General features: G+C 43.3%; 2 protein-coding genes across 2 annotated transcripts; both read left to right on the top strand.

Moving 5' to 3' along the window:
- Positions 1-1,072: 1,072 nt before the first annotated feature.
- Positions 1,073-10,250, top strand: LOC307237367 (vascular cell adhesion protein 1-like; the record flags this gene model as incomplete). The annotated part of the gene is made up of 5 exons (XM_080010080.1): positions 1,073-1,127; positions 4,021-4,287; positions 4,609-4,941; positions 8,477-8,731; positions 8,857-10,250. The coding sequence occupies 5 exons, from the start codon at positions 1,073-1,075 to the stop codon at positions 8,862-8,864; spliced, it is 918 nt and encodes a 305-aa protein (XP_079866206.1). The 3' UTR covers positions 8,865-10,250.
- Positions 10,251-18,105: 7,855 nt separating this feature from the next.
- Positions 18,106-24,262, top strand: cdc37 (cell division cycle 37 homolog). Its single transcript, XM_080009961.1, has 8 exons — positions 18,106-18,429; positions 19,169-19,450; positions 19,614-19,719; positions 19,868-19,983; positions 20,172-20,294; positions 21,801-21,983; positions 22,106-22,177; positions 23,837-24,262. The coding sequence occupies exons 1-8, from the start codon at positions 18,322-18,324 to the stop codon at positions 23,966-23,968; spliced, it is 1,122 nt and encodes a 373-aa protein (XP_079866087.1). The 5' UTR covers positions 18,106-18,321; the 3' UTR covers positions 23,969-24,262.
- The last annotated feature ends 77 nt before the right edge of the window (positions 24,263-24,339 follow it).

Genomic DNA, 24,339 nt, shown 5'->3' with positions numbered 1-24,339 from the left:
GTTTTCCCAGGCCCTTCCTGGGAAAACTGTTGTTCAGATTCGCTCAACGTCTTATGTCACCGCGCTAGGGAAAAAAAAATAGAAAGGCGAGGTCAACGCTTGCAGGAAAGAGCAAATGAATATGAGCAAGATACACATGAACTACAATTTCCTTAGGTACACACTAGACTTCAGGATATCCATGAGCACTCATCTGTAGAGAAAGGTAGAGCAGGTACTTTATTATTATTCTTTTATTTTTTTTATTATAGGCTCTGTTATATCAGGGCACATGCAGTACTTTTACTTTTCATACGCACACAGTTCCCTTTTACTTTTAGGTCAGTATAAATGTCCCTGTGATTCATTCACGTGTACTAGAGTGATTTTTATGTCAAGGTACTTGTACTTTTACTCTGAGTACTCCTTCCAGAGCTGACAGGCTGTGCAGCATTCTGCTCACAGTGAGAGAGAGAGAGAGGGAGGGAGAGGGAGGGGGAGAGAGAGAGGGAGAGTAAAAAGCTGGAGAGCTCCCAAAAATCTGCCTGCCGCTGTGAGTCAACAAAGCCCTGGAATCCTGGAGCCACGGGGAGTCCAAAATGCAGGCGGGAGATGAGCGCACCGGGATCATCTCAGCAAGACACTGGAAACAAAGCCTGACTTCTACATTCCTCATGTGATGAAGCAAGCAGCGCACACAGTGAAGTTAAATCCTTCCAAGCCATTATCTCCTAGTGTAAACTTGAGTACAAAGTAAGATATACACTATGCAGAGGATGTGTTCTCTGGTGCGGCCCATTGTGATTTATTATTATTGTTATTGTTATTATTATTATTATTATTATTATATTTTTTTAACAATCATAAGGTGATCGGAAAGTGAATTATAAAGTGACTTCAAGATGGGAAACAAAAACAAACACCTGTCCAAAATGTCCCCCTCTCGCCTGGACCCCCGCCACGCTGCCCCCCGAGTCAGCGGGCGCAGAAAGCCCCTTTTGTTCCACGTCGTCCGGTCACTTTCCAGTTGCCGAGCGCCCCGGGAGGAATGCAGCGTCTCCTCCCCGACGACCAGACACGCACCGCAGAGACGATGGGAAACCGCGGCGTCCTCGGGTGGATTTGGGCTCTTTGCGCGATCACCTGCGGTGAGAACGTCCTGATCAGATATGACGCGATGCCTGGCGCGCGGCGCGAGGAGCCGCTTTGATGGCGGTTGAGCTTTAGGGTCCAAACGTCTGCGTGCGCGCGTGCGTGTGTGTGTACGTGCGTGTGTGTGTGCGCGCGTGTGTGTGTGTGTGTGCGTGCGCGCGCGTGTGTGTGCGTGTGCGCGCTTGAGTGCGTACGTGCGCGCGTGTGTCTGTGGAAGTGCGTGCGTGCACGCGCATTCCGACAGTATTACATAGATGTATTACTGTACTGCATTGCAATGTAAATGTTATGTAAACACATGATACGATTATTATTAAGTTAATACTAGACAAATACCGTACTACTACTACTACTACTAATACTACTACTACTACTACTACTACTCCCAGTCATATTCATACTCCCACTGCTAAAATACTATATTACTACTACTACTACTACTACTACTACTACTACTACTACTCCCAGTCATATTCATACTCCCACTGCTAAAATACTATATTACTACTACTACTACTACTACTACTACTACCACTACCACTACTACTCTCACCAGCACTACCACTACTACTACTAATAATAATACGACTACTAATACTAACACCACCACCACTACTATTACTACCAGCACTACTACCACCACCACCACTACTACTACTTCTACCACCACTACTACTGCTACTACTACTACTACTACTACTACTACAACCACTACTACTACTAGTACTCCTACTGCTACTACTACTACTACTACTACTACTGCTACTACTGCTACTACTACTACTACTACTATTACTACAACTACAACTACTACTACTACTACTACTAATACTACCACCACCACTACTACTAATACTACTACTATTACTACCAGCACTACTACCACCACCACTACTACTGCTACTACTTCTACCACCACTACTTCTACCACCACTACTTCTACTACTGCTACTAATACTACTACTACCACTATATTTAAACAATGATAAATATAGCTGCAGGCAGCAATACGCAGGGTTCAGGGTAGCCAGCCCTTGGTTAAAGTTCAATGTACAAGTGTGCTTTGGTTCTCTGTTGTGATTTATGATGCAGAAGTTCACTCGTTCCAGCCTGGTTACAGTGTCCTTCTATCATGGGACGGTGTTTGCGGCTGTGGGTGGGGTTGCTACGCCGCAACCAGCGACAGTTATCATTCTGAAGTAGGGCTGCATGATTATGGCTGAAATGATAATCACGATTGTTTAAGTCAGTATTATGAGAATGATTATTTATCAGGATTATTAATCCATTTTGGGGAACAGAATTATTTTATGGCACCTTGTGAATCAACAAAAAACTGCCTTCATCATAATAATGTATTTTATAAACCTATAAATGAATGAACTAAGGAAAGTGGTTTAACCTACTTGAATTTTAGAGGATATATAATAAAATTAATTGTGTGTAGTGGGCTCCACCAAAAACACAAAAGGAATGTTAATATTTCAAAACACATACAATTAATACATGTTCCTTCTATTTAGGGCATTGCTTATAGTTATTGTTACCAGTAATTACAATTCAGGTAGATTGTACACATTGATATCTCTGGAACGTCTATAAATTCTGACATTGGTGTTATGGGGTTTTTGTTTTGCAGAACTTACTCTGGTGCGTGTCTGTTGTCCTCAGAAGCGTATATATTCATGACGTTTTAATACGCTGCACTTTTTTTTAATGCAGTTGTTTTCTGGTAATACTTTTAACTTCATTTTTTTCAAACATAAGGAAGTTGAACCTTTCACCTTGTAACTTCGTATGGTTAATAGTTTGTATCTTATAATCATCGCGGCATATTTAAACGTCATAAATATATACGCTTCTGAGGACAACTGACACGCACCGGAGTAAGTTCTACAAAATACAAAGCCAATAACATCACCGTCAGCAATTAATTTTTCGGGATTATGGGGTGTAGTTGTTGCCGTGTCATCCATGTTCATTTGGATAATGTTAGTGAGCATATCGGTCTCAGTGTCGTTCTATCTGAGTTTTTGCCCTCCTTACGTTTTTTTTCCCCAGAATTTTCAGAGTTTCGCTCGGAGGTTTAAGAAAGTATTTTTGTCTTTTTTTTTAAGAAGAGAGTGGCTGACCCCTAAAGCAGCATGCTCTGTCCGTCATTTCTTTGCTGCCTCGGAATTTGGGATTCTATGAGACTCATAGAAGAGTCTCAAGAAGAGACATTTGTAACTTCGTATGGTTAAGAGTTTGTAACTTTTATCCCTTTAGTTAAAGTCCAATCGCGACTATATCTGCGCTCGACGGTATCTTAGTAGGGTTTGGGTTCCTGACTAACGTGATCGTTGCACTCCGTCAACTGCGCATGTCCTTGGTGAGGACGTGATTGTTGATCACAAACTTCTCCCACAACACTGAACCACCAATCTGGATGGAACTCGAATGACGCCATGTTGGAACTGCCCCAAATACACATATTATTCGATTTTTTCCAGTGGGTTTGTCGGATCCATGACATCCATTTAAGTTCTGGTGTCGGTTACATCTACACGTGCTGCCATCTTGGTGCGGCCCCAATCATTGAACAATCACTAGACTGCAATGCTATCACATGATCCGTGCGCTCAGTCATTTGCGCATGCATGCACATTGCGGCAATGATAGAAAATACAGTTTTCTACTAAATGATTCCGGAATAATGGCGCCATCTGGATCAAACTTGCACGACAGCATGTCTGAACTGACCGGAATACGTATTTTATTAATCTTGTCCGCGAGCGTGGCGAATCCATGAGCTCCACAGACCACAGACGTCAGATTTTCATTAACAAAAGCAAAAAGGGCTCCCGCACCTTCGGGGCCGGACCATTACTAATAACGTTCCGCTCCTAGTGTCAGGAGAAGGCTGCTCCCTGGTCCTCAAGCCGGCCCGGGTGGTGGTGGGCTTCGGGGAGCCCGTGTCAGTGAGTTGTGAAGCTGCTCGCCCGGTGCGTGTCCTGGGCTGGGAGTCAGCCATCGGTGCCACTCACACCCAGCAGCAGCTGTCCGTGCAGTGGACGGTGGACAGCCTCATTGACTGGATAGAGGAACCTATCTGCTACGGGGTGTTTTTCACAGCCCCGAGACAGTGCGAGGAGAAGCTCAACCTTGTCCTCTACAGTGAGTCAGCTTATCTCATTTCATGTCCGACATTGTACGTGAACCTAATCGTAAAAAATAATTCTGGTTTAATTTTCCATTATCTTGCCATATATTTTTATTGTGTACAGTTAGGGAGTTTTTATTGTATATTTAACTTTTTTTCACATATATTCTACTTTTTTAATATAAATATTTTTTATTTATTTATTTAAATATTATGAATATTTATATTGCTGTTATTATTACTGCCTATGGTTTTGATGTGAGCTGCTGGGACATTACAATTTACCTCCAGAGATAAATCAATCTCTGTTGGTTTTTTTTGTTTCTTTTGTTTAGAAACTCCAGACAGAGTCTCCATCAGCTCTGTGAACCACACCGGCCCGATGGTCGAAGGAAAGGAGTACCAACTTCTCTGCGAGGTCCAGAACATCGCTCCCGTGCAATACCTCACGCTGAGGTGGTACAGAGGGCAAGCGGAGGTGTATAACCATTCGTTCTCGGAGCTAACGCCTTCCTCGCCTGTCCAAGTGTCCTCCATTCTCCTGATCACGCCGACCAAAGCCGATAACGGAGCCCAGTACCGGTGCGTGGCCGAGCTGGACCTCGGACACGAGGGACCGCAACCTCCTCCCACGGTGACCTCTGAGCCACTCAACGCCTCTGTGTTCTGTGAGTTTACAAGGCCATGCTGATATTGAAAAGAAAACAGAAAAAAAAAAACAGTCGCATTTTCAATAATGTGCTATTTCATGGAAAGGGTAGTTTCGTTGTACCAGTGTACCCAGAATTCCAATAATAAGCCAAGTTGGGAAAATACATAACTGTCTGTTATGCCAATGCTAATGGCAGTCAAACAAGGAAGCTCATTAACTCACTGCTATCTTCTATGGGACAGATTTTTGGGGGGTTGCCTGTTTGGACTGAATTCTAGTGAGGCCCCATGAAATGGTATCTGGTTCCGCCCCACATCCCTCATTCCAGGCAGACTTGGGCTGGTGAGGCTGGCCAGCAAAGCACTGTAAGAGGGCGGGGTCTGGGTGGATGAAATGGGCAGAGGTGGTGCTGTAAAGGGAGCAATGCTGGCTGTGTGGCGAGGCATAGAACCCACTCCATTATTGGGATGTGGCACAAGTCTCATTAAATGATAACTTCTGATCAATAATAATACCTAAATACTTACAGTATATGTTGTGACCACTTCAATTTCAACCCCTTGGCTCTTTGCCATTTGAAAAGAGCATGAGTTTGGATTTGTCTGCATTTAACACCAACTTAAGTTGATTTAAATACTGGGAACATCAAAGGGAGACTGCAAGGAATTAAAGGGTTTGTACACCGATGGGGATGAGCCACCGTTTCATCTGCATAAAAATGAAACTCAGCATTTGATAAATGATCGCAGAGATGATTCGTACATACAGTATATGGAGAACAGCAGTGGTCCTAGTATGGAACCCTGGGGCACACCTTTTGATACAGGGAGGAATGAAGGGGAGGACCCAGCAAACTGGACTAATGTGTTCTAGCTGATAAGTAATTTGAAAACCAGCTCACAGCCTGCCCAGATAAGCCAATATTGTCGAGTCCGTTCGCCAAGATGCTGTGGTCAACTGTGTCGAAAGCCTTGGACAAATCAATAAAAAGAGTTGCACAATATTTATTTTGCAGTCCAGGGCCTCAATATTGTCATTCACCACTTTATTAGTAGCGGTTATGGTGCTGTGTGGTTTTCTAAAGCCTGATGGATGCTGTGATAGAATACCATTCATGTATAATAATTATTTTAAGTTATTTCCAAACAAACTTTTCAAGGACTTTATGCAAAATACATAATTTAGAGATCAGCCTGTGGTGATTAACAACGGAGGGGTCCCCTCCTTTCAGCAAAGGGAGGACACAGGCTGATTGCCATGCTATGTTTGGAGTGTCATTGTCGGAAAAGGTCGACAGCTAACTTGAGAAAAAGGATGAAGCTCGGGAGGACCTGGGGATTTGTCAGGATCTGGTCGCTTTACGGACCTCCATCACGCCAAAAGAAGTAAAGCTGAATGTGTGAACCGTATAATTAATTGGGGGGCGGTGAAGTGTGAACCCTCTGTTCGTGGGGCTGTTTTGGACCTGGATGCAAACAAACAAAATGTTCATGGAAGCAGTTAGGAATGGCCGGCTTATCAGTTAGAGTGCAAGAGTCTTTCACAACGCAGGCTGGCAACTCCTTCGTGGTCACGCCCCCCAATGAAGATTTTAGGGTCATTTAAGTTGCTAGTAGTTTTAGAAAGGTAGGGTTCAGATTCAGCCAATTTGATGAGAGAGGTAACGCAGCTTCGAAGCCTTCGAACCAAAAAATCAGCCAGTCAGCCTCGGATTTAGATTTTCCGGCCTTAGCGCAGGCAACATCGCCTTCTTTTAGAAGACTGGACGGCTGGGGGGAAAACCAGGGATTGTTTCAGCCTTTCACCCCAAAATTTGCGGAAGGGAGCATGTCTATTTCTAATATACAGAATAGAATCATGAAAGTATTTCCAAGCCAGTACTACACGCTTGCTCACAGAAATTGCTTAAAATGTCGTTTAAGAACAAGAACTTGTCTGACTGTAGCTATGACACAATGGTTGCTCATATAATTTGCAAAAATACCAATATCTGAATTTGTTAATAAAATATAAATCAAGAACAGAGCATTTCTCTGGACATTTCAGATTTTGAGCTACTAATTAGTTGTGTGAGATCAAATGTGTCACGGGTGGATTTAAAACTCTCAGAGACGGAGGACATCCCGTCCTGGTTCAAATCTCCAGCAAGGAGAACAATCCACCTGAAAATCTAAGGTTGATTGGAGATCTAAGGTTGATTGAAGATCCAAGGCTTGTTGAGGAGGGGTCCACAACAACCTACAACAGGGATAAAAAAAAATGGCCTTTAAGAAGTTCCAATTTCAAGGCACGAAATTCTGCTGAAAGATATTGATGATAGGATGGCAGCATGAGATTCATTCTTTATATATAATGGCAACGCCCCCTCCCTTTTTGGGACAGTGACGACGAAACCCACCGTAACCCTGAATTGCAATGTCTTTCTCTGTGATGGATTTGTTAAGCCAAGTTTCGGACAAAGCAAGAGTATCGGTATTTTGCCCGCATTTTTAACAAGATCCAATTTAGGAAGTAGACTGTTGACACTTGGGTGAATAATACCCATCCCAGATCCAGCTTTAAAATCACAAAAGGTAACTCAAACTATTTAAATCCTGGCCAGGCCATCTCCTGGTAGTAACTGCAAGCAAGCAAGATTTGTTTTGGCACTGATTGATTATTCCTAATCCCTGGTCTACTTGGGCGATAAGAGTGGAATGCAAACAGCAAGTCATATGGACAAAAAAGGTGTGGGGGCGGTGATGCATTGGGTACAAAGTTTGAAAAAAGTAGTTTCAAAGTTTTATTTTTCAATGCATAGCATTTCAGCAATGGTCACATGTGCACTTCAGGCCAGTCGCTAAAACCTGTCCAATTAAGTTCAACAAGTCAAGGGATTCAAATAAAGTTAAGAAGATCAGATGAAGGCAATTCCCCAAATATTTACAAAAAATACAGAAAAGTTTATAAAAAAAAAAAAAGAAAACTTACGTAACTATCAGCTGGCCTCCACAGCTCCTTGCAGTCTACACCGGTGGTCTCAAACTCAAATGACCTGGGGGCCCCTGGGCATGTTGAACTTTAAGGGAAAACCAGCCTGTTTTTTTAATTTTTTTTGTTTTATGTTCGTTTTTTTCTCCCGCACATTATTGAATTTCCTTGTAATCCTGTTATAAATTGCTCTTCTTAATTAAAATTATTATTATTATTATTATTATTATTATTATTATTATTATTATTATTATTATTTTATAATTTATTTATTATTTTTTAAATTTAATTAAATGTAATTAATTAAAATGATTATTATTGTTGTTGTTGTTATTATTGTTATTATATATATTTTAATACAATTTAATAAATTAAAGTTATTAATAAGAGAGTTCATAAGAGATAGGATATTATTAAACGTTGTGATTTGAAAAAAATATTTACGGGCCAGATATATTAATATATTATCACCATGTAGCAGGCCACAATAAATCGTCTCGCTGGCCGGATGTGGCCCCCGAGCCAGTGCTTTGAGACCCCTGGTGTACACTATTTAAACTGGACTGCGTTCTTCTCCGTAGTTCCCCCAGCTTTTCTGAGTCCCGAGCCCGAAACGTTGGAGCTGGCGGCGGGCGCCGAAATCAGCCTGAACTGCAGCGCGACGGCAAACCCCGCCCCTGCGTACACCTGGCACGGCCCCGCCCTCCCGCAGGCTACGATGGACGACCTGGCTGTGCTGACGTCCTCCTCGCTGCTCCCTGGAACCTACACCTGCACCGCCTCCAACCGGCTGGACAGCAAGAGCAAGGAGTTCACCATCAGGGCCAAGTCCCAAGGTAGGGGGGCTCTCCGTGAAGTGCGACAGGAACCATTATTACAACTCATTACAGCTTGTGTTTCGTTTCCTTTCATCTCATTTGTTCTGTTTTTTTGTTTTGTTTTGTTTTTCCCCCCCACTCAGGTGTGTGAAACATCCGATCGAAAGGATTTGTTCGCTTTCAGCGGAGATGAATAATAACTTCACGGCTCAAAGGACATTTAGAGGGTCTTGATTTACACCCAGAATCAAATATTTTTGTGTAACGAGGTCAATAGAGTTGATACTGATTTGTTATTGTTTGATAAAAAAATAAATAAAAAGAAAAGATTCATCAGCGTTCTGGATACGCATGTTTTCGTAGGGTAGGGAATCTTAAACGCTTAAAGCCCCTACAGGGTAGTTTGTTTTTTTTTTATTATGAAATACCTGCCACCGCCAACTTGTTTCTCATGCATCTATAACCGAAAGCAATGACACCACGGGCGAGGGAATTGAGAGTTTTTTTATGACATGAATCCCAATCCAAAAATCTCAAATTCCCCTCGAAGGTCCGAGGGAGCGGTTTGCGGAAGGCAGTGTGAAAGGGAAACAGGGGCTTTATTAGCGGCACATTGCCCAGTGGCGTAGGTTGCCTTTGAACACTGGGAGGGGGAGGACACATTAAGCGGGGGACTGGGGGTCCGAGCCCCTGGAATATTTTGAGTTCAAAACGACGTGGGGTGGACGTCATGCCAGTGTTCCACCCCACCCCCCGAAATCTTAGCCTATGACATTACCTCGTTGCCTCATCATAGATCTCACAAACGACTGTTCCTCCGAACCACCTCTAAAACGAATGCATGTCTTGGAGAGAAAAGCGAGCGACGTCGTGGTGTTTTGGGAGGAAAGGCCTCGGGAGCCCCATGGTGGGAAACGCTCCTCTTTTTTTCTTTTTTTTTTCCCTCCAAAACTCATCGTAGGGGCTTTAAGATAGCAGCATATTTATATTATCATCAGTGACATTTGTTTTTTGTATAATTAATACGGAATAATTAAAACAATTTTTTAGTAATTTTCCATGACAAAGCTTAGCAGGATTTTATCGGAATGATTATTAATAATTGTGTTATTATGTACTGGAAATATAACATTTTAGGTAATTATTACTATTATTATTGTTATGTTTCTGGTGTTTCTTAGGTGATTTAATAAATGTTGATTAACAGAAGACGAGGTTCTCGTAAACCGGTTGCAAAAGTCGAAACTTTCTTCTATCTCAGAACTATTCCCAAAATCGAGTCCGTTGTGTTCGTCCAAGATTTGAAAGAAATGACAGCGTGATGTAATGATGCCTTGACGACTCAAACGAATGGGCTTTGTAACGACATACTTAAATATTGACCCGCGTCGACCAAACTGCACTTCTCCTGTCCACGGCTGTGATGTCACCCGATGACATCATTTCACACCTCTTTTTTTTTTTAACTTTCATATTATTTCGATGGCTTTTAAAGCGACGGCTCGCCTCCCTCCCATATCTCTGACACCTTCACCCCATTCATGCCCACGGGGTCACCAAGTGGTTTTCTTCTAGTTTAGATTATTCATTTCCAAGGCATGTAAATATTCATTTTATTAATATCTTATTTTTCTGATATTATATAAAAGGATACTGAAATTTGTTTTATAAAGATCCCTTTAATTTCCTCTATGTAGTGTTCTACTTCTTACAACTTTGACTTCATTTTAGTTGAGTTTATTTTTAAGTTGTCGTTACTTAGCTTTTCTTAAGTTTCTGCTCTGACTGCTTTTCATTTGCCCTTATTAATATATTAGATTGGCACTGTTGTCATTGGATCATTTTTATTATTATTTTTATTCACATTTCTCTCTTCTGCTTTGTCTGGGTGAAGCGCGTTGTAAACCTTTATAAAAACTCCTGTTGAATAAAAAGTTACTAAACTATTCCCCGCGCTTCGTTTGACCTACTTGCTTTTGGCCGCCAGGTGTCGCAGCTGTGCGCGTAATCGGAAGAACGGTAACCGATGCCGCGTTCCTTCGATGTTGGAACTCGGGAAAATGTGACGTCGTGCTCGGTGAAACGATCATTCATTTGAATGTGGGTTTCAATGGAAGTTGAGTTCAGTTGCAATTTCGGGTTCACGTCGCTTGGCGGGCCCGAGGTCGCCGACACAACACAACGTAGCGTGACAGCAACGCGGCGGCACAAAGTTACCTTTGCGTGGACGTTCATTCGAAAACACCTCTAACTTCTCGGTTTGAACTTCGTGTGCTTTTTTTTTTTTTTTTTGCTTTAAGTGAGGACAACACACGTTTGTCAACCTGCCAAATAAACACGCATTTGTTGCCGGCGTCCATGTTTTCCGTGGGAACGACGGAGGGACAATTACCGATTTCTCGCTCGATTCGGAACGCAGCATTACTCTCGTTGGCTGACTTGACTTTTTTAAGGTCACATGACACATGTCACGTGATCAAAACACGGCGCCACAACAGGAAGTGCTGACATGTTTTACTGTCTTGAAAAATATCCAAGGTGGGGATCATAGTAACTTTTTTATTTATATATATATGTATATATATGTGTGTGTGTGTGTGTGAGTGTGTGTGACCTTATAATACAATATAATGTGATATAATATAAACAATCATTATTTCACTTGACTGGATGACAACGCTGCAGATTATAGTGTTGACTTGAACATTTAAAGCAAAAGATATAGCCCATGTTTCGGTGTCTTTTATTTTACTGTATGTATTATGTGTGTATGTGTGTGTGTGTGTGTGTGTGTGTGTGTGTGTGTGTGTGTGTGTCCCCCTTTTAGACATTCAACATGCCACTGAAAGATCCGTGTCAAAAGCAAGCCTGTGCAATTCAAAAGTGCCTGCAAGGTATACAGTAGGGCGTATCGCGGAAGCCAGTCCACTGTTTGCTATCTGCTAGCCGGAGACATGACGTGTATCTGTGTCTGAAACAACCTTCACTCCCCTCCAACAGCCAACAAATACGTGGAGAGAATGTGTGAGGATGTCATAAGGGAAATGCGTCGATGCTGCCAAGCTCATTCTGCTGACCGGTCCATCTGCTGCTCGGGATTCACAAAAGAACAAAAGATCATCGAAAATCAAAACAGTGCTTCGTGAGACGTATACATGTAAATATATACAAGGTTTTGAATAATGCAATAATCTCCTGTCAAATATGATCGCTGAGTTATTAAGTTGTTTGTTGTTGTGCAAAATATACACTATGTGGGTTGTTTGTTAAATTGTTAAGAGAAGATTCACAAAAAATTGGATTGTTGTAAAATGTTCAGGGGCCGTAACAGAAAAGAAAATAAGATCATCTGTTAATATAAGGCTGTGAAAAAAAATACTTATTTATATTCCATTGCACATAAGCCTGTACATCACTGTACAAATCACAGTGTGCAGTGAGTCCAATCTGTACCACGTACAGACTGGACAATTTTGTTGGTACCCTTACAGCTCATTGGAACAATGCTTCATTCCTCCTTAAAAGTGATGAAATTAAAAGCAATTTTTATCATGTATACCTGCATGCCTTTGGTATGACATAGAGTAAAGCAAAGAAACTGTGAAAAGAGATAAATTATTGCTGAAGAGATCAATTATATTTTAAAATGGCCTGGACTGATTTGTTGGTACCCATTAGAAAATAGGAAAAATAATTGGATTATAGTGATATTTCAAACTAACTGTTTTCTTTAATTTAGTATCATAAGTATCACACATGTCTTCAATCGTATAATCAGTCATTGAGCCTATTTAAATGGAGAAAAGTAGTCACTCTGCTGTTTGGTATCATTGTGCGCACCACACTGAACATGGACCAGAGAAAGCAAAGGAGAGAGTTGTCTGAGGAGATCAGCAAGAAAATTATAGACAAGCATGTTCAAGGTAAAGGCTACAAGACCATTTCCAAGCAGCTTGATGTTCCTGTGACTACATTTGCAAATATTATTAAGAGGTTTAAGGTCCATGGGACTGTAGCTAACTTCCCTGAATGCGGCCGCAAGAGGAAAATCGACCCCAGATTGAACAGAATGATAGTGCGAATGGCAGAAAAAGAGCCAAAGACAACTTCCAAAGAGGTACAAGCTGAACTTCAAGTCAAGGTACATCAGTGTCTGATCGCACCATCCGTCGTGTTTTGAGTGACAGTGACCTCCCTGGAAGAAGACCCAGGAGGACTCCACTTTAGAAAGAATAACATAAAAAAGCCAGACTGGAATTTTCAAAATGCATATTGACAAGCCACAATGCTTCTGGGAGACTGTCCTTTGGACAGCTGAGTCAGAACTGGAGCTTTTTGGCAAGTCACATCAGCTCTATGTTCACAGACAAAAAAATGAAGGTTTCAAAGAAAAGAACATCATACCTACTGTGAAACACAGAGGAGGCTTGGTTATGTTTTTATCTCAAGACTATCAAGGCATTCTGGAGTGAAACGTACTGCCCAGTGTCAGAAAGCTCTGTCTCAGTCGCAGGTTGTGGGTCCTCCAACAGGATAATGACCCAAAGCACACAGCTAAAAGCACCCAAGAATGGCTAAGAACAAAACATTGGACTATTCTGAAGTGGCCTTCCATGAGCCCTGATCTGAATCCTGTCGAACATCTATGGAAACCTGAAACATGCAGTCTGGAGAAGACACCCTTCAACCCTGGGACAGCTGGAGCAGTTCTCTCAGGAAGAGCGGGCCAAACTACCTGTTGACAGGTGCACAAGTCGCACTGAGAGCTACAGAAATCGCTAAATTGCAGTAATTGCCTCTAAAAGTTGTGCAACAAAATATTAGGTTAAGCGTCCCATCATTTTTGTCCATGCCATTTTAATTTGTTTTATTATGTAAAATATTCAGCTGAATCAAAAGGAAAGTGTGATTTCTATTTAATATGGAATAAACAATGACGGATACCAATTACTTTTGTGAGTTTCAAGTCATTTCAGATAAAAGCGGTGCACCGATCAGCCACAACATGAAAACCAGCCCTAATAACCACTCATATTGTGTAGGTCCCCCTCGTGCCTCCAAAATAGCTCTGACCCTTGGAGGCATGGATTCCACCAGACCTCTGAAGGTGTCCTGTGGTATCTGGCACCAAGACGTTAGCAGCCGATCCTTTAAGTCCTGGAAGTTGTGAGGTGGGGCCCCCATGGATCAGGCTTGTTGTTCCAGCACATCCCACAGATGCTCCATCGGATTGAGATCTGGGGAATTTGGAGGCCAAGTCAACACCTTGAACTTTTTGTCAGGTTCCTCGAACCATTCCTGAACATATTTTTGCAGTGTGGCAGGGCCCATTATCCTGCTGAAAGAGGCCACTGCCATCAGGGAACACCATTGCCATGTAGGGGTGAACTTGGTCTGCAACAATGTTAAGGTAGGTGGTACATGTCAAAGTAACATCCACATGAATGCCAGCACCCAAGGTTTCCCAGCAGAACATTGCCCAGAGCATCACACTGCCTCCGCTGGCTTTCCTTCATCCCATAGTGCATCCTGGTGCCATCTCTTCCTCAGGTAAACAACGCACAGGCACACACCATCCACATGATGTGAAAGAAAACTTGATTCATTGGCCTTCGATATATTGAAGTTTAATAGACAACACGAATAAAACCTCAGAAAAGCAAACAAACTTAAAAAAAACCCAAAACGATCTCACCGCTTCTTCTTCCTTTATTGACCTGTAGATTTAAGAAAGTCTCTAACCTTTCCTGCAGTCTGACTCTGGTGTTTTGATTCTCCCATTGTTTTCAAGGAGAAAGTATCAACTCCCAATTTTGCAGACTCCACAAAAAGTTCTGTACTTTCCTCAGCATAAATTGGACATTGCAAGACCACATGGAGAACTGTATCTAAAGCCCTGCACTCTTCACAGTTACCATTCCTATGCTTTCCAACTCTTACCAATACACTCTTGTGCCCACAATGTCCCAGCCTTAATGTTGTCAACTTTATATCCTCTACTCCCTCTGACTGACGACTGTATAATATACGTTCGTCTCCCTCCTTTCCCTTCCTCCCATTCCCACTGCCACTGGCTCTAAAGCCCCTCCTGACCATGCTTTTACATTATTCTGGGCCAAATGAAACCTCAATGTCCACTCTTTCCCTTGTCAGACTATCTTTTGCCATCCTATCTGCCCCCTCCTTGCCCTCAACTCCTCCATTAGATGGAACCCATAAAAAAACCCCGCCCTACACCCTCCTCTCTCGAACCTAAAGACTCCTATCATTATACTCTGGATAATGTTTGGTCCAGCACTAGAACCTCCTCCCTCCAGAGCCGCCAGTGCTGCCGCTGAATCAGAGCACAAAGCTGCTTCTCTGGGACCCACTTCCTCAACCCACCACAATTCCCACAGTAGAGCAATTAGTTTGGCTGAGTATACTGACATCCCATCTGGCAGTCTTCTTCCCTGGTATATCTGGATTTGAGGAATGTGCAACCCACACCAAACCCTACTCTTCTACTAACAGGGTTTCTAGAACTATCAGTAGACACCTGAGTATGAGAGACCCACTCTCCCTTCAAATGTTTACCTCCTACTAATATAGGATCTCCAGCATCTTCCTTCTTCGTCATTTCTCGTAGACTTAAATCTAAATTGGGCTCAGGCCATAACCACCAGGGTGCTACCAGCACCCTGGTGGTATATGCCAGCAAATATGGGCCTCCACTTCTACTGTTCAACTCCTTGGTTTTTCTGCCCACCTCCTTACTGACAATACAAAACTGCCCCTCTTTACCCGACCATCTTCACCTGAAAACCCGATTCATCGCAGTCCCAATGGAGCCTCCCCCATTTCCACCGGCAGCGCTGGAACTGGAATGGTAGGTAATGCCCCCGGAACCTCAAATCTTTTGCCCGAATGACATCCAGTTTATTTAGCATTGCAGCAGCTGCAGACCCATGAACTAAACAACCATACTCCAAAACCGACCTTATCATAGCCTGATATATCACCACTGTTGTGCATCTATCTGCTCCATAAAAACACCCTGTCAAACAGCTCATGATGTTGACGACCTTTTTGCATTTCGACGCAGATCTCTCGATGTGTACTTTCCATGTCAACCTTTCATCAAACCCTATTCCAAGTCATTTAGACTCCCTTAACCTTTCGACTTGTGTATAATACCACAGGTGTTGACATTTTCTTAAATAGAAGTTTCACATTTTGGCCTTTCTTCCATATTGCTCCATCGTCTGCAAATAAAGAGGGGCATATTCCTTCTCCCACCTCACCGAAAATACCATCGATCATAATATTAAAAAGCACCGGACCGATTACACTCCCCTGAGGTGGCCCATTGTCTGTTTCTACAATCTCAGAGAGCACCCCTCCCACGTTCACTTGTATTGTACGTGATCTCAAAAACCTCAAATCAAGATCGTCCTCATCTAAATCCACTCCAAAATGGGGGGAAAATATCCTTTCTTTTCCAGCGTACTTACTAGTCAGTCAGCAACCATTCTTTCCATTGACTTGCACATAACAGCCGTAAGTGCAATAGGATACGATATGGTCCAGGACTTTCAGCTGCCTTCCCTGGCTTCAACATCGGAACCACTACAGCATGTTTCCATTCAGCCCGAAGTGGCCCACGTTCCCACACCATATTGATCACCAAAAACACTGGCTACATCACAATTATCTTCATTCGCTGTTAACTTGTGTTTTTTCTCTCATGCCCATCTGATTTTTTTTTTTTTAATAAGCTATCCTCCCCAATGAGTGTCCAAATTAATCAAAGATAACCTTCCCCCTCCGTACCATGCCTCAACACATTCAAGATCTGTCTGGATAGCAGCCCTTCTACATTGAACCCCTTCTCTCCCAAACACTGCACAACCCCCTCCTACTTTGACCCTTTCCATCCTTATGCTGACACTCGTACCCCGGTATGGCAGAATTCAAACATGGCTTCAAACGTGTCTCTTTTACACATATCATCTCATGTTCATCCACAAATCTATTAAATTAGCGACCGCTCACAGCCAGGCAACGGGCGTCCCACGGCGATAGATAAAACCTATAAAAATGAACCACCCCGTCTATTGTTCTTCCTCCGTTCCCTACTTTAAAAGCCTCGGTCAACTCACCGGGGGTTGAATTATTTGAAAACCTGATTGACCCTCTTTGAGCTGGAATAATAACCTGTCTCTCCTCACCCCGTCTCTCCTCACTTCCCTTTATTTTTATTTTATTTGTTTACTTCCTCACTCCGGCTTTCCCTTTTTCTCTCTCGCCTGTGAGAAATTGTTGCTATCCGTTCGCTTCCTATTTTTCTTTTTGGCACCCGACCCCACACCTTCATCATCAGATTGCATTGTTTGCGCTCTCTCCTTCTCACAAAACGTTTTCAGAAACCCAACAAGGTGAGAACAGGGTGGCAGTAATAACCTTCATTTCAAACTGTCAACACACACAATATCATAAGAAAACATCATCATCATCATCGTTGTACGTACAGATGAAACTCGGGAGAACAATATGAAAAGTCATGTCAGACGGGAAGACGAAACAATTAAAAAATAAAATAAAAGTTTAAAAAAAAAATTTAAGTAGAACTAAGGACGCGAGAGTATGACTAAGCTCACTTAAAAACTTTGAACATTCACTGTTTTATTTGCTTTTTTTGTTTTGTGAGGAACAAATCGTGACATATATCGCTGCATTTCTTTCATAAATACAAGGGATCGAGGTTTTCTGTCGATTGACATTTGTGAATGTGGACAATGGCCTTTAAAAAGCTGGCTTTGGTCTGTAAATTGAGAAGTCGTGCAGCTAGAAGAAGAGGCGCACAGATAGAGGACACCGCTGGCAGGCCGCGCGGTTTCGAGGGAAATCTCGGGGATTGGGCGCCGCTGTTTAGTTTAACAGCGCTGTTCCCGTTATTGACCGATTTGCAAAAGGAAATGAGCGAAACCAAACTTTTTTTTCCCTTTAGCGCAATCGTCACGGACTCGTGTTCCAGAGAATCAGGTTTTATAGAAGTTAAAAAATTAAAATTAAACCATCATCTCGAACAATGAATTATGAATAATCGAATTATTAGTAACATAATTGATATTAGTAAACTGGTGTATCTAAAACGAGTCTTACATTGTTAGAAATAAGGCCATTTTGCATAGAACATGATTGAATTCCATCAATGACGGTATCTAGCACAGATTTCAATCTATGAGTCCGCATTAAAGCGAACACTTTCATTCTTATTAAACAAGGAGCTCGGGTTGCGCCCCCTCGTTTCGGAGCGGGCCTTCCGCGACGCCGCCGCGCGTCCGCGTCGTGACGTCACGACGCCCGCTACGTCAAAACGGAAGTAACGCGGCGATTCTTTCTAGAAACTGCCGGAGCGGCGCCAGCCCCAGAGCAACCCTCGCAACAAGCGGGCCCGGGAAACGAGGCTGACCGGACCCGAGAAAGAAAGAGGGACCCCGAAAGAGGGAAGAAGACAAAAAAAAAAAAGCGAAGCGACAAGGCGCAATATTTGCGTTGGCGGCGATCGACCGAGCGCCGGAAAATACTGTTGCGTTAGCGCTCCGCCGTTAGCATCCGCTAGCATCATGTCTGGGATAGACTACAGCGTGTGGGACCACATCGAGGTGTCCGACGACGAGGATGACACGCACCCCAACATCGACACACCCAGCCTGTTCCGATGGAGGCACCAGGTACGGTGCTTGCGACCGTTCCGCAACAAAAGTGCGCACACAACAGCCAAAAAGCCGCTTAATGTCTAAGTGCCGCGTAGGAGGTAAGCAGCAGTCCGGGCGTTTGCGCCGAGGCTGCTGCGGGTTTGTTGGTTTAACAGGGTGGCCGCAGCTCCTTGGCAAATTTTGCAAATATTGGCGATGAAAGGTCATTCAATTGTCTTAAATGTGAACGTTTGAGGTTTGTACTACTGTAAGTGTTGCATTGTTAGAGCCGTTTTGTTTTTCCAAGCCGGTACGCACAGTATATCCGATTTTATATATATCGAGCGATTTTATGTATATCCGATGTATGTATGTATGCAAACTTGCACCATTTCCTATTTTTTACACCGTGTGAAATGTTGATACAGAGGTTTCTTAATTTTTTGATATATTTAAGTTGGTATATTTATCCTTATTTGTAAAAAAAAATTATTACTTTTATCACTACTGCTGTTGTTTTTATGTGAGCTGCGGTAAAACCCCAGGGATGAATGAAGTATCCATCTTCATATCAAATTGAAAATTCGAGCTGCGTTTAACTCAATACCTTAAATATGTCTTGGAAAGTTCCTTCAAAGCATTGAAATTTAACTCTGCCGTCTGCAGGACACCCTGATTTCAATTTAGGCGCAAATAAACAAGCAACACAACATGGAAGAATTGAAGGCAACATCCTGTCAGTGTCTCTGAACGTCGTCTCTCTGTCCCCCTCCAGGCGCGCGTGGAGCGAATGGACGAGTTTCAGAAAAGGGGCGAAGACCTGGAGAAGGCCCTGGGCGAGTGCAAACGCAAGCTGGCGGAGGCGCAGAAGAAAACGCGGGCGCTCGCCAACTCGGCGACCGACGACGCCAAGGCGGAGCTGAGCAAGGCGCAGGCGGAGGAGAAGAAGCTCAAGAAGGAGGAGCGGGAGTGCGAAAGGAAAGTGGAGGAGTATCGGCGGGAGGAGAAGAAGATGCCGTGGAACGTGGACACGCTCAGCAAGGAGGGCTTCAGCAAGGCGAGAAGAGCTTAAGCAAAAAAAAATGTTACTCTTAATGCAGGAGTAGGCTCGGCACCCCGCAGGGCGGCTAGGGTGTCGTCGCACTTCTGATTGAGCTTTGATAGTTGCAACTTTTAAATTGTTCCGACGATAATGTTCCTGCGCTGCATCTGTTTCGCAGAGCGTCGTTAATGTCAAACCCGATCCCAGCGAAGAGACGGAGGAGGAGAAGGAAAAGAAGCATAAAACCTTTGTGGAGAAGTACGAAAAGGAGATCAAACATTTCGGTAAGCGCCGGCGGAGTTCATCCTGACGTTATAAGAAGTACGACGTCGTGTCTTCCCTCTACGCGACGGCGCGGCCGTGTTTTGGTTGAGGTGGCGAGGTGTCCCACTTATTTTTTTTTTTTTTTTTTGTTTTTTTTCAACGCTGCAGGGATGATGCGCCGATGGGACGACAGCCAGAAGTACCTGTCTGACAACCCTCACCTCGTGTGTGAGGAGACGGCCAACTACCTGGTCATCATGTGCATCGACCTGGAGGTTGAGGAGGTACACTTCCTTCAAGCCTTCATCGCCGTTTTCCTGATTTGGCAATAATGAGCTGATGCCCCGGGGTTCCGTTCGCTGGCGTGACTCGTTTTGGGATTCCAACGACCATCAATGCGATCTAGTACGCCAAATTTTTGATTGTAAATGAATTTGTGAGTCCCCCCCGCCCCCCTTTGCTTGCCTCGTAGAAACGTGCGCTGATGGAGCAGGTGGCTCATCAGACCATCGTCATGCAGTTCATTCTGGAGCTGGCCAAAAGCCTCAAGGTGGACCCACGAGGATGCTTCCGTCAGTTCTTCACCAAAATTAAGGTAATGACGCGGGATAATATTACGTTGTTCAACATCTGACTCTACAAAATAGGATGTAATTGATTCGGGTTGTGGCCGATACTGTCTTACAGCCACAACTAGAACAGAATATGTCCGTTGACCTCATGCTTTGAATCCATGCACTACAACTCGTTTCCCTGGGGCCGACGGTTTCCCAAATGTGAACCAACTCAAACTCAGTTATCACAAAATGGAAACCTTGTTTCTCAGCGAGTGCACTCTTTGTCTCAAGTTTTATGTGTTTTGTCTTTGCTGGTTAATGAATATTATTTCATTTTTAATAAAAAATTACGCTTCACTTGAGTAATCACCATCTGGGTGGAATGGAAGGGAAGTTTCATCTGTCTTTCAGATGGTTAATTTTTCTTGTTTTTTCTTGTTTCATTTCTTTTTTTTTTTTTAATATACTTGCATAACGTTGTTGTAAAGATCAGTGGGAATTTTCACGTTTATCCGACTTTGGAGCGATATCTGATAGATTTGCCCACAGCAATCCTCAAGTTATAATGGAGGTAAACAAGGACGGGCTTCCTGCAGCCTAAATTGCGCAAAAGTTGTCCTAAATCACGGGGGGAGACTTAATATTGCAAATTGAAACCGTGAGTATGTGGAGGAGGAGAATCCACTGTGGTTAAACCATAGAAGGACTGTATCTCCATATAGCCAGTCTCTCACACACACACACACACACACACACACACACACACGATAGTGGAGGCAGCCATGTGAGGGGCCGGACTGCTCATCGGGGTTCAGTGTCTTGCTCAAGGGCACTTCAACACGCTGCCAGAGGATCCCGGGTTTGAACCGGGAGCCCCCTCCAACGACCGGATGATCAGCGCTGCGTCCCGAGCCGATGCCGCACGAATGTGGAGCGTCCGCAGGTGGATGGGGAGTCAAAGCAGCGGAGCCTGACGGCCAGTTTATCCAACGCAGCATGTTTACTCGGGTGGTCTTGGAAGGGGATCAGTAGCCAACCTGTAGAATTTTGTGTACCAACCGCGACATTCCAGCCAAAACTATGCAATAAATAATTACGCACACAGTGTGTGCGCACATATTGTAATTTAATTATTAAAAAAAAACAATAAACCAATCGATACAAAACAGCTAGCGTACATTTATTGGGTATTTTAGCTACATCCCTGGGATTGGACCAGATGCTACGACCTGGTGCTGTCAGCCCTCCTCTCCCCTCACTTACTCAACATCCACTGAGCGCAGCGGTGCTTCGTTCTCCACCGCCGCCGCGGTGCTTAGGTGAAATGGGAAGCAGGGGAGCAATGAGCGCACAGATGTGACTGATATAATGTTAACATCTAAAGCGCTGGTAAAAGTTTTCAGCTTGATCGGTGATCAGATATTTTTTTCAGATTTGGGAATGCACAAATAAAGCTAACATTGGGTGTTTTTTTGGGGGGGTGGGGATGCCAGTTTGGTACGCGAGCCCATTATTCCCACTTCAAAGTGCCGTGTCTCCCGTAGACGGCGGACCAGCAGTACCAGGACGCTTTCAACGACGAGCTGGAGTCGTTCAAGGAGCGGGTTCGGGGCCGGGCTAAGATCCGCATCGAGAAGGCCATGAAGGAGTACGAGGAGGAGGAGCGGCAGAAGCGCTTGGGCCCCGGGGGCTTGGACCCTGCGGACGTGTACGAAACACTGCCCGAAGTGAGTGGCGTCAGCTCGTACCGTCCCTTGTTCTGTCAGCGTGCGTGTAGATCTCGACAGGGGGCAGGGGGCTAGATAGCATCTATACCTTTTATCAGTAAACTACGTACCTTCTATTTCAGGAAATGCAGAAATGCTTCGACGATAAGGACATTCAAATGTTGCAGGATGTTATCAGCAAAATGGACCCGACGGTAAGTGGAGATTCAAGAGGTTTATTTGTCACACATGCATACGTTCATACATATATGCAGAGAAATGTTTTTGCAGCGCACCCGGAGAGCATGCACAATAGTTACTAAACCGAACATAATAGCTAACCTAATTCCTACCGAGCAACTAACTGAAACAAACTGATTCCTAAAACGTAATGCAGTTAGTGGATAGAATATAAAAAAAATAAGACTCAAAGGTAATAGTGTGGGGATACAAAAGAGGTAAAAGGAAAAAAATTGAGGTACATACACCGCATTCCAAATTATGCAAATGATATTTTTCTCTGACTTTCCTAAATAATCGATGCAAATGACAGTCAGTATAATTTAGGTCATCAACCGTTAGGGTATAATTCAAATGTTATTGAACAAACCTCCCAATGATAACAGTATTTTTTTCAAAAATAAAAAACTCAAAATGCACTGTTCCAAATTATTATGCACAACAGAGTTTCAAAACATTTTATAGGTTGTAAAGAACTGAAAATGGTCATTTGAGTTTGCAGCATTAGGTCATATTTACTGAAATCAAAAGTTATTTCAATCAAAAACATCTTAACAGGCCAAGTTACATGTTAACATAGGAGCCTTCTTTGATATTGCCTCCATTGAACTTGTGAGTTTCTGCACACCTTTCACACCTTCAGGGACCCTAAAGGGGCCTATCAGCTCTCTCCCCATGATTCCGGCCCCAAAATTAGACTCCGCCACCTCCTTGCTGACATGGTGGCCTCCACCAACCATCCACTACTCTATCCATCTGCACCATCCAGGGTTACGGCGCTCATCAGTAAACAAGACTGTTTGAAAATGAGTCTTCATGTATTTCTGGGCCCCCTCAACCGTTTCTGCTTGTGAGCATTGGTAAGGAGTGGCCCAATAGCAGGTTTATGCACAGCTGCAAGCCTCTGGAGGATCCCACACCTTGAGGTTGGTGGGACTCCAGAGGCACCAGCAGCTTCAAATACCTGTTTGCTGCTTTGTAACGGCATTTTAGCAGCTGCTCTCTTCATCCCATGAATTTGTCTGGCAGACACCTTCCTCATCGTGCCTTTATCTGCACCAACCAGTCTGTGCTCTGAATCAGCCACAAATCTCTTCACAGTACAATAATCACGCTTAAGTTTTTGTGAAACATCTAATGTTTTCATACCTTGTCCAAGGCATTGCACTATTTGAGGCTTTTCGGCAGCAGAGAGATACTTTTTTTTCCCCCCCATGTTGCTTGAAACCTGTGGCCTGCTTCATAATGTGGAACGTCCTTCTAAAGTAGTTTTCCTTTAATTGGGCTCACCTGGCAAACTAATTATCACAGGTGACTGAGATTGATTTCAGTGATTGAAAGAGCCCTGAGACACAACACCATCCATGAGTTGAATTGAAAAACAAAAAATAATGTTTATGACACTTAAATCCAATTTGCATAGTAATTTGGAACCTATATAGGATAGATTATATGTATATACAGATGTGTGCAGTGAGTCTTTTTTTAACCACAACATACAAAATACATGGTTCAATATCTTGTATGGTAATCGGTATAAAATGTGCTTTTTTTTTTATAAATTTTTTTTTAAGTGACCAATTTTATTTTAATTTTGCCTCGCCTAAGAAATGTGTTTGTTCCCTGTTCTTCAGGAGGCGAAAGCTCATATGAAGAGATGCATAGACTCGGGGCTCTGGGTTCCCAACTCCAGGATAGACATTGGCGACGACAAAGACGACGACGCCGCGAATGAGGATGCCAAACAGGAAGAAACTAAAGAATGACCAATAGCGGCTTTTTGCGGCGCAAATGTATCGCTCCCCACTGTATCGCTCCTAGTATGTGTGCGGCCCGTTTGTTGAGCACTGCAACCGTTATGTATCTTCTCAAATGTATTTAGCCCAGATTTTAAAGACCTGTCGTGGCATTCACTCAAAGAACACACTGTCGTATTGGAATCACCTGCTTTGGGTCGGATTTGAGTCGAACTGATATTTCTTAAAGTTTTTTTTTTTTTGTTTTTGTTTTTCTTTAGTTTTGGACCTCAGTAAAGGTGTGTTATTTTGCTTATGCTCATACTTGTGTCTTTTTGTGAGTTCTTTGCGCTCATTACGGCTCGTGTCATACACCGTTGGTGTCCCTCCAACCTCCCGTG

Source organism: Zeus faber, assembly GCF_960531495.2.
Source record: "Zeus faber genome assembly, chromosome: 11".
Classification (NCBI taxonomy): domain Eukaryota; kingdom Metazoa; phylum Chordata; class Actinopteri; order Zeiformes; family Zeidae; genus Zeus; species Zeus faber.
Note: the sequence above shows the minus strand (reverse complement) of the source record. Positions and strands in the feature narration are given on the sequence as shown.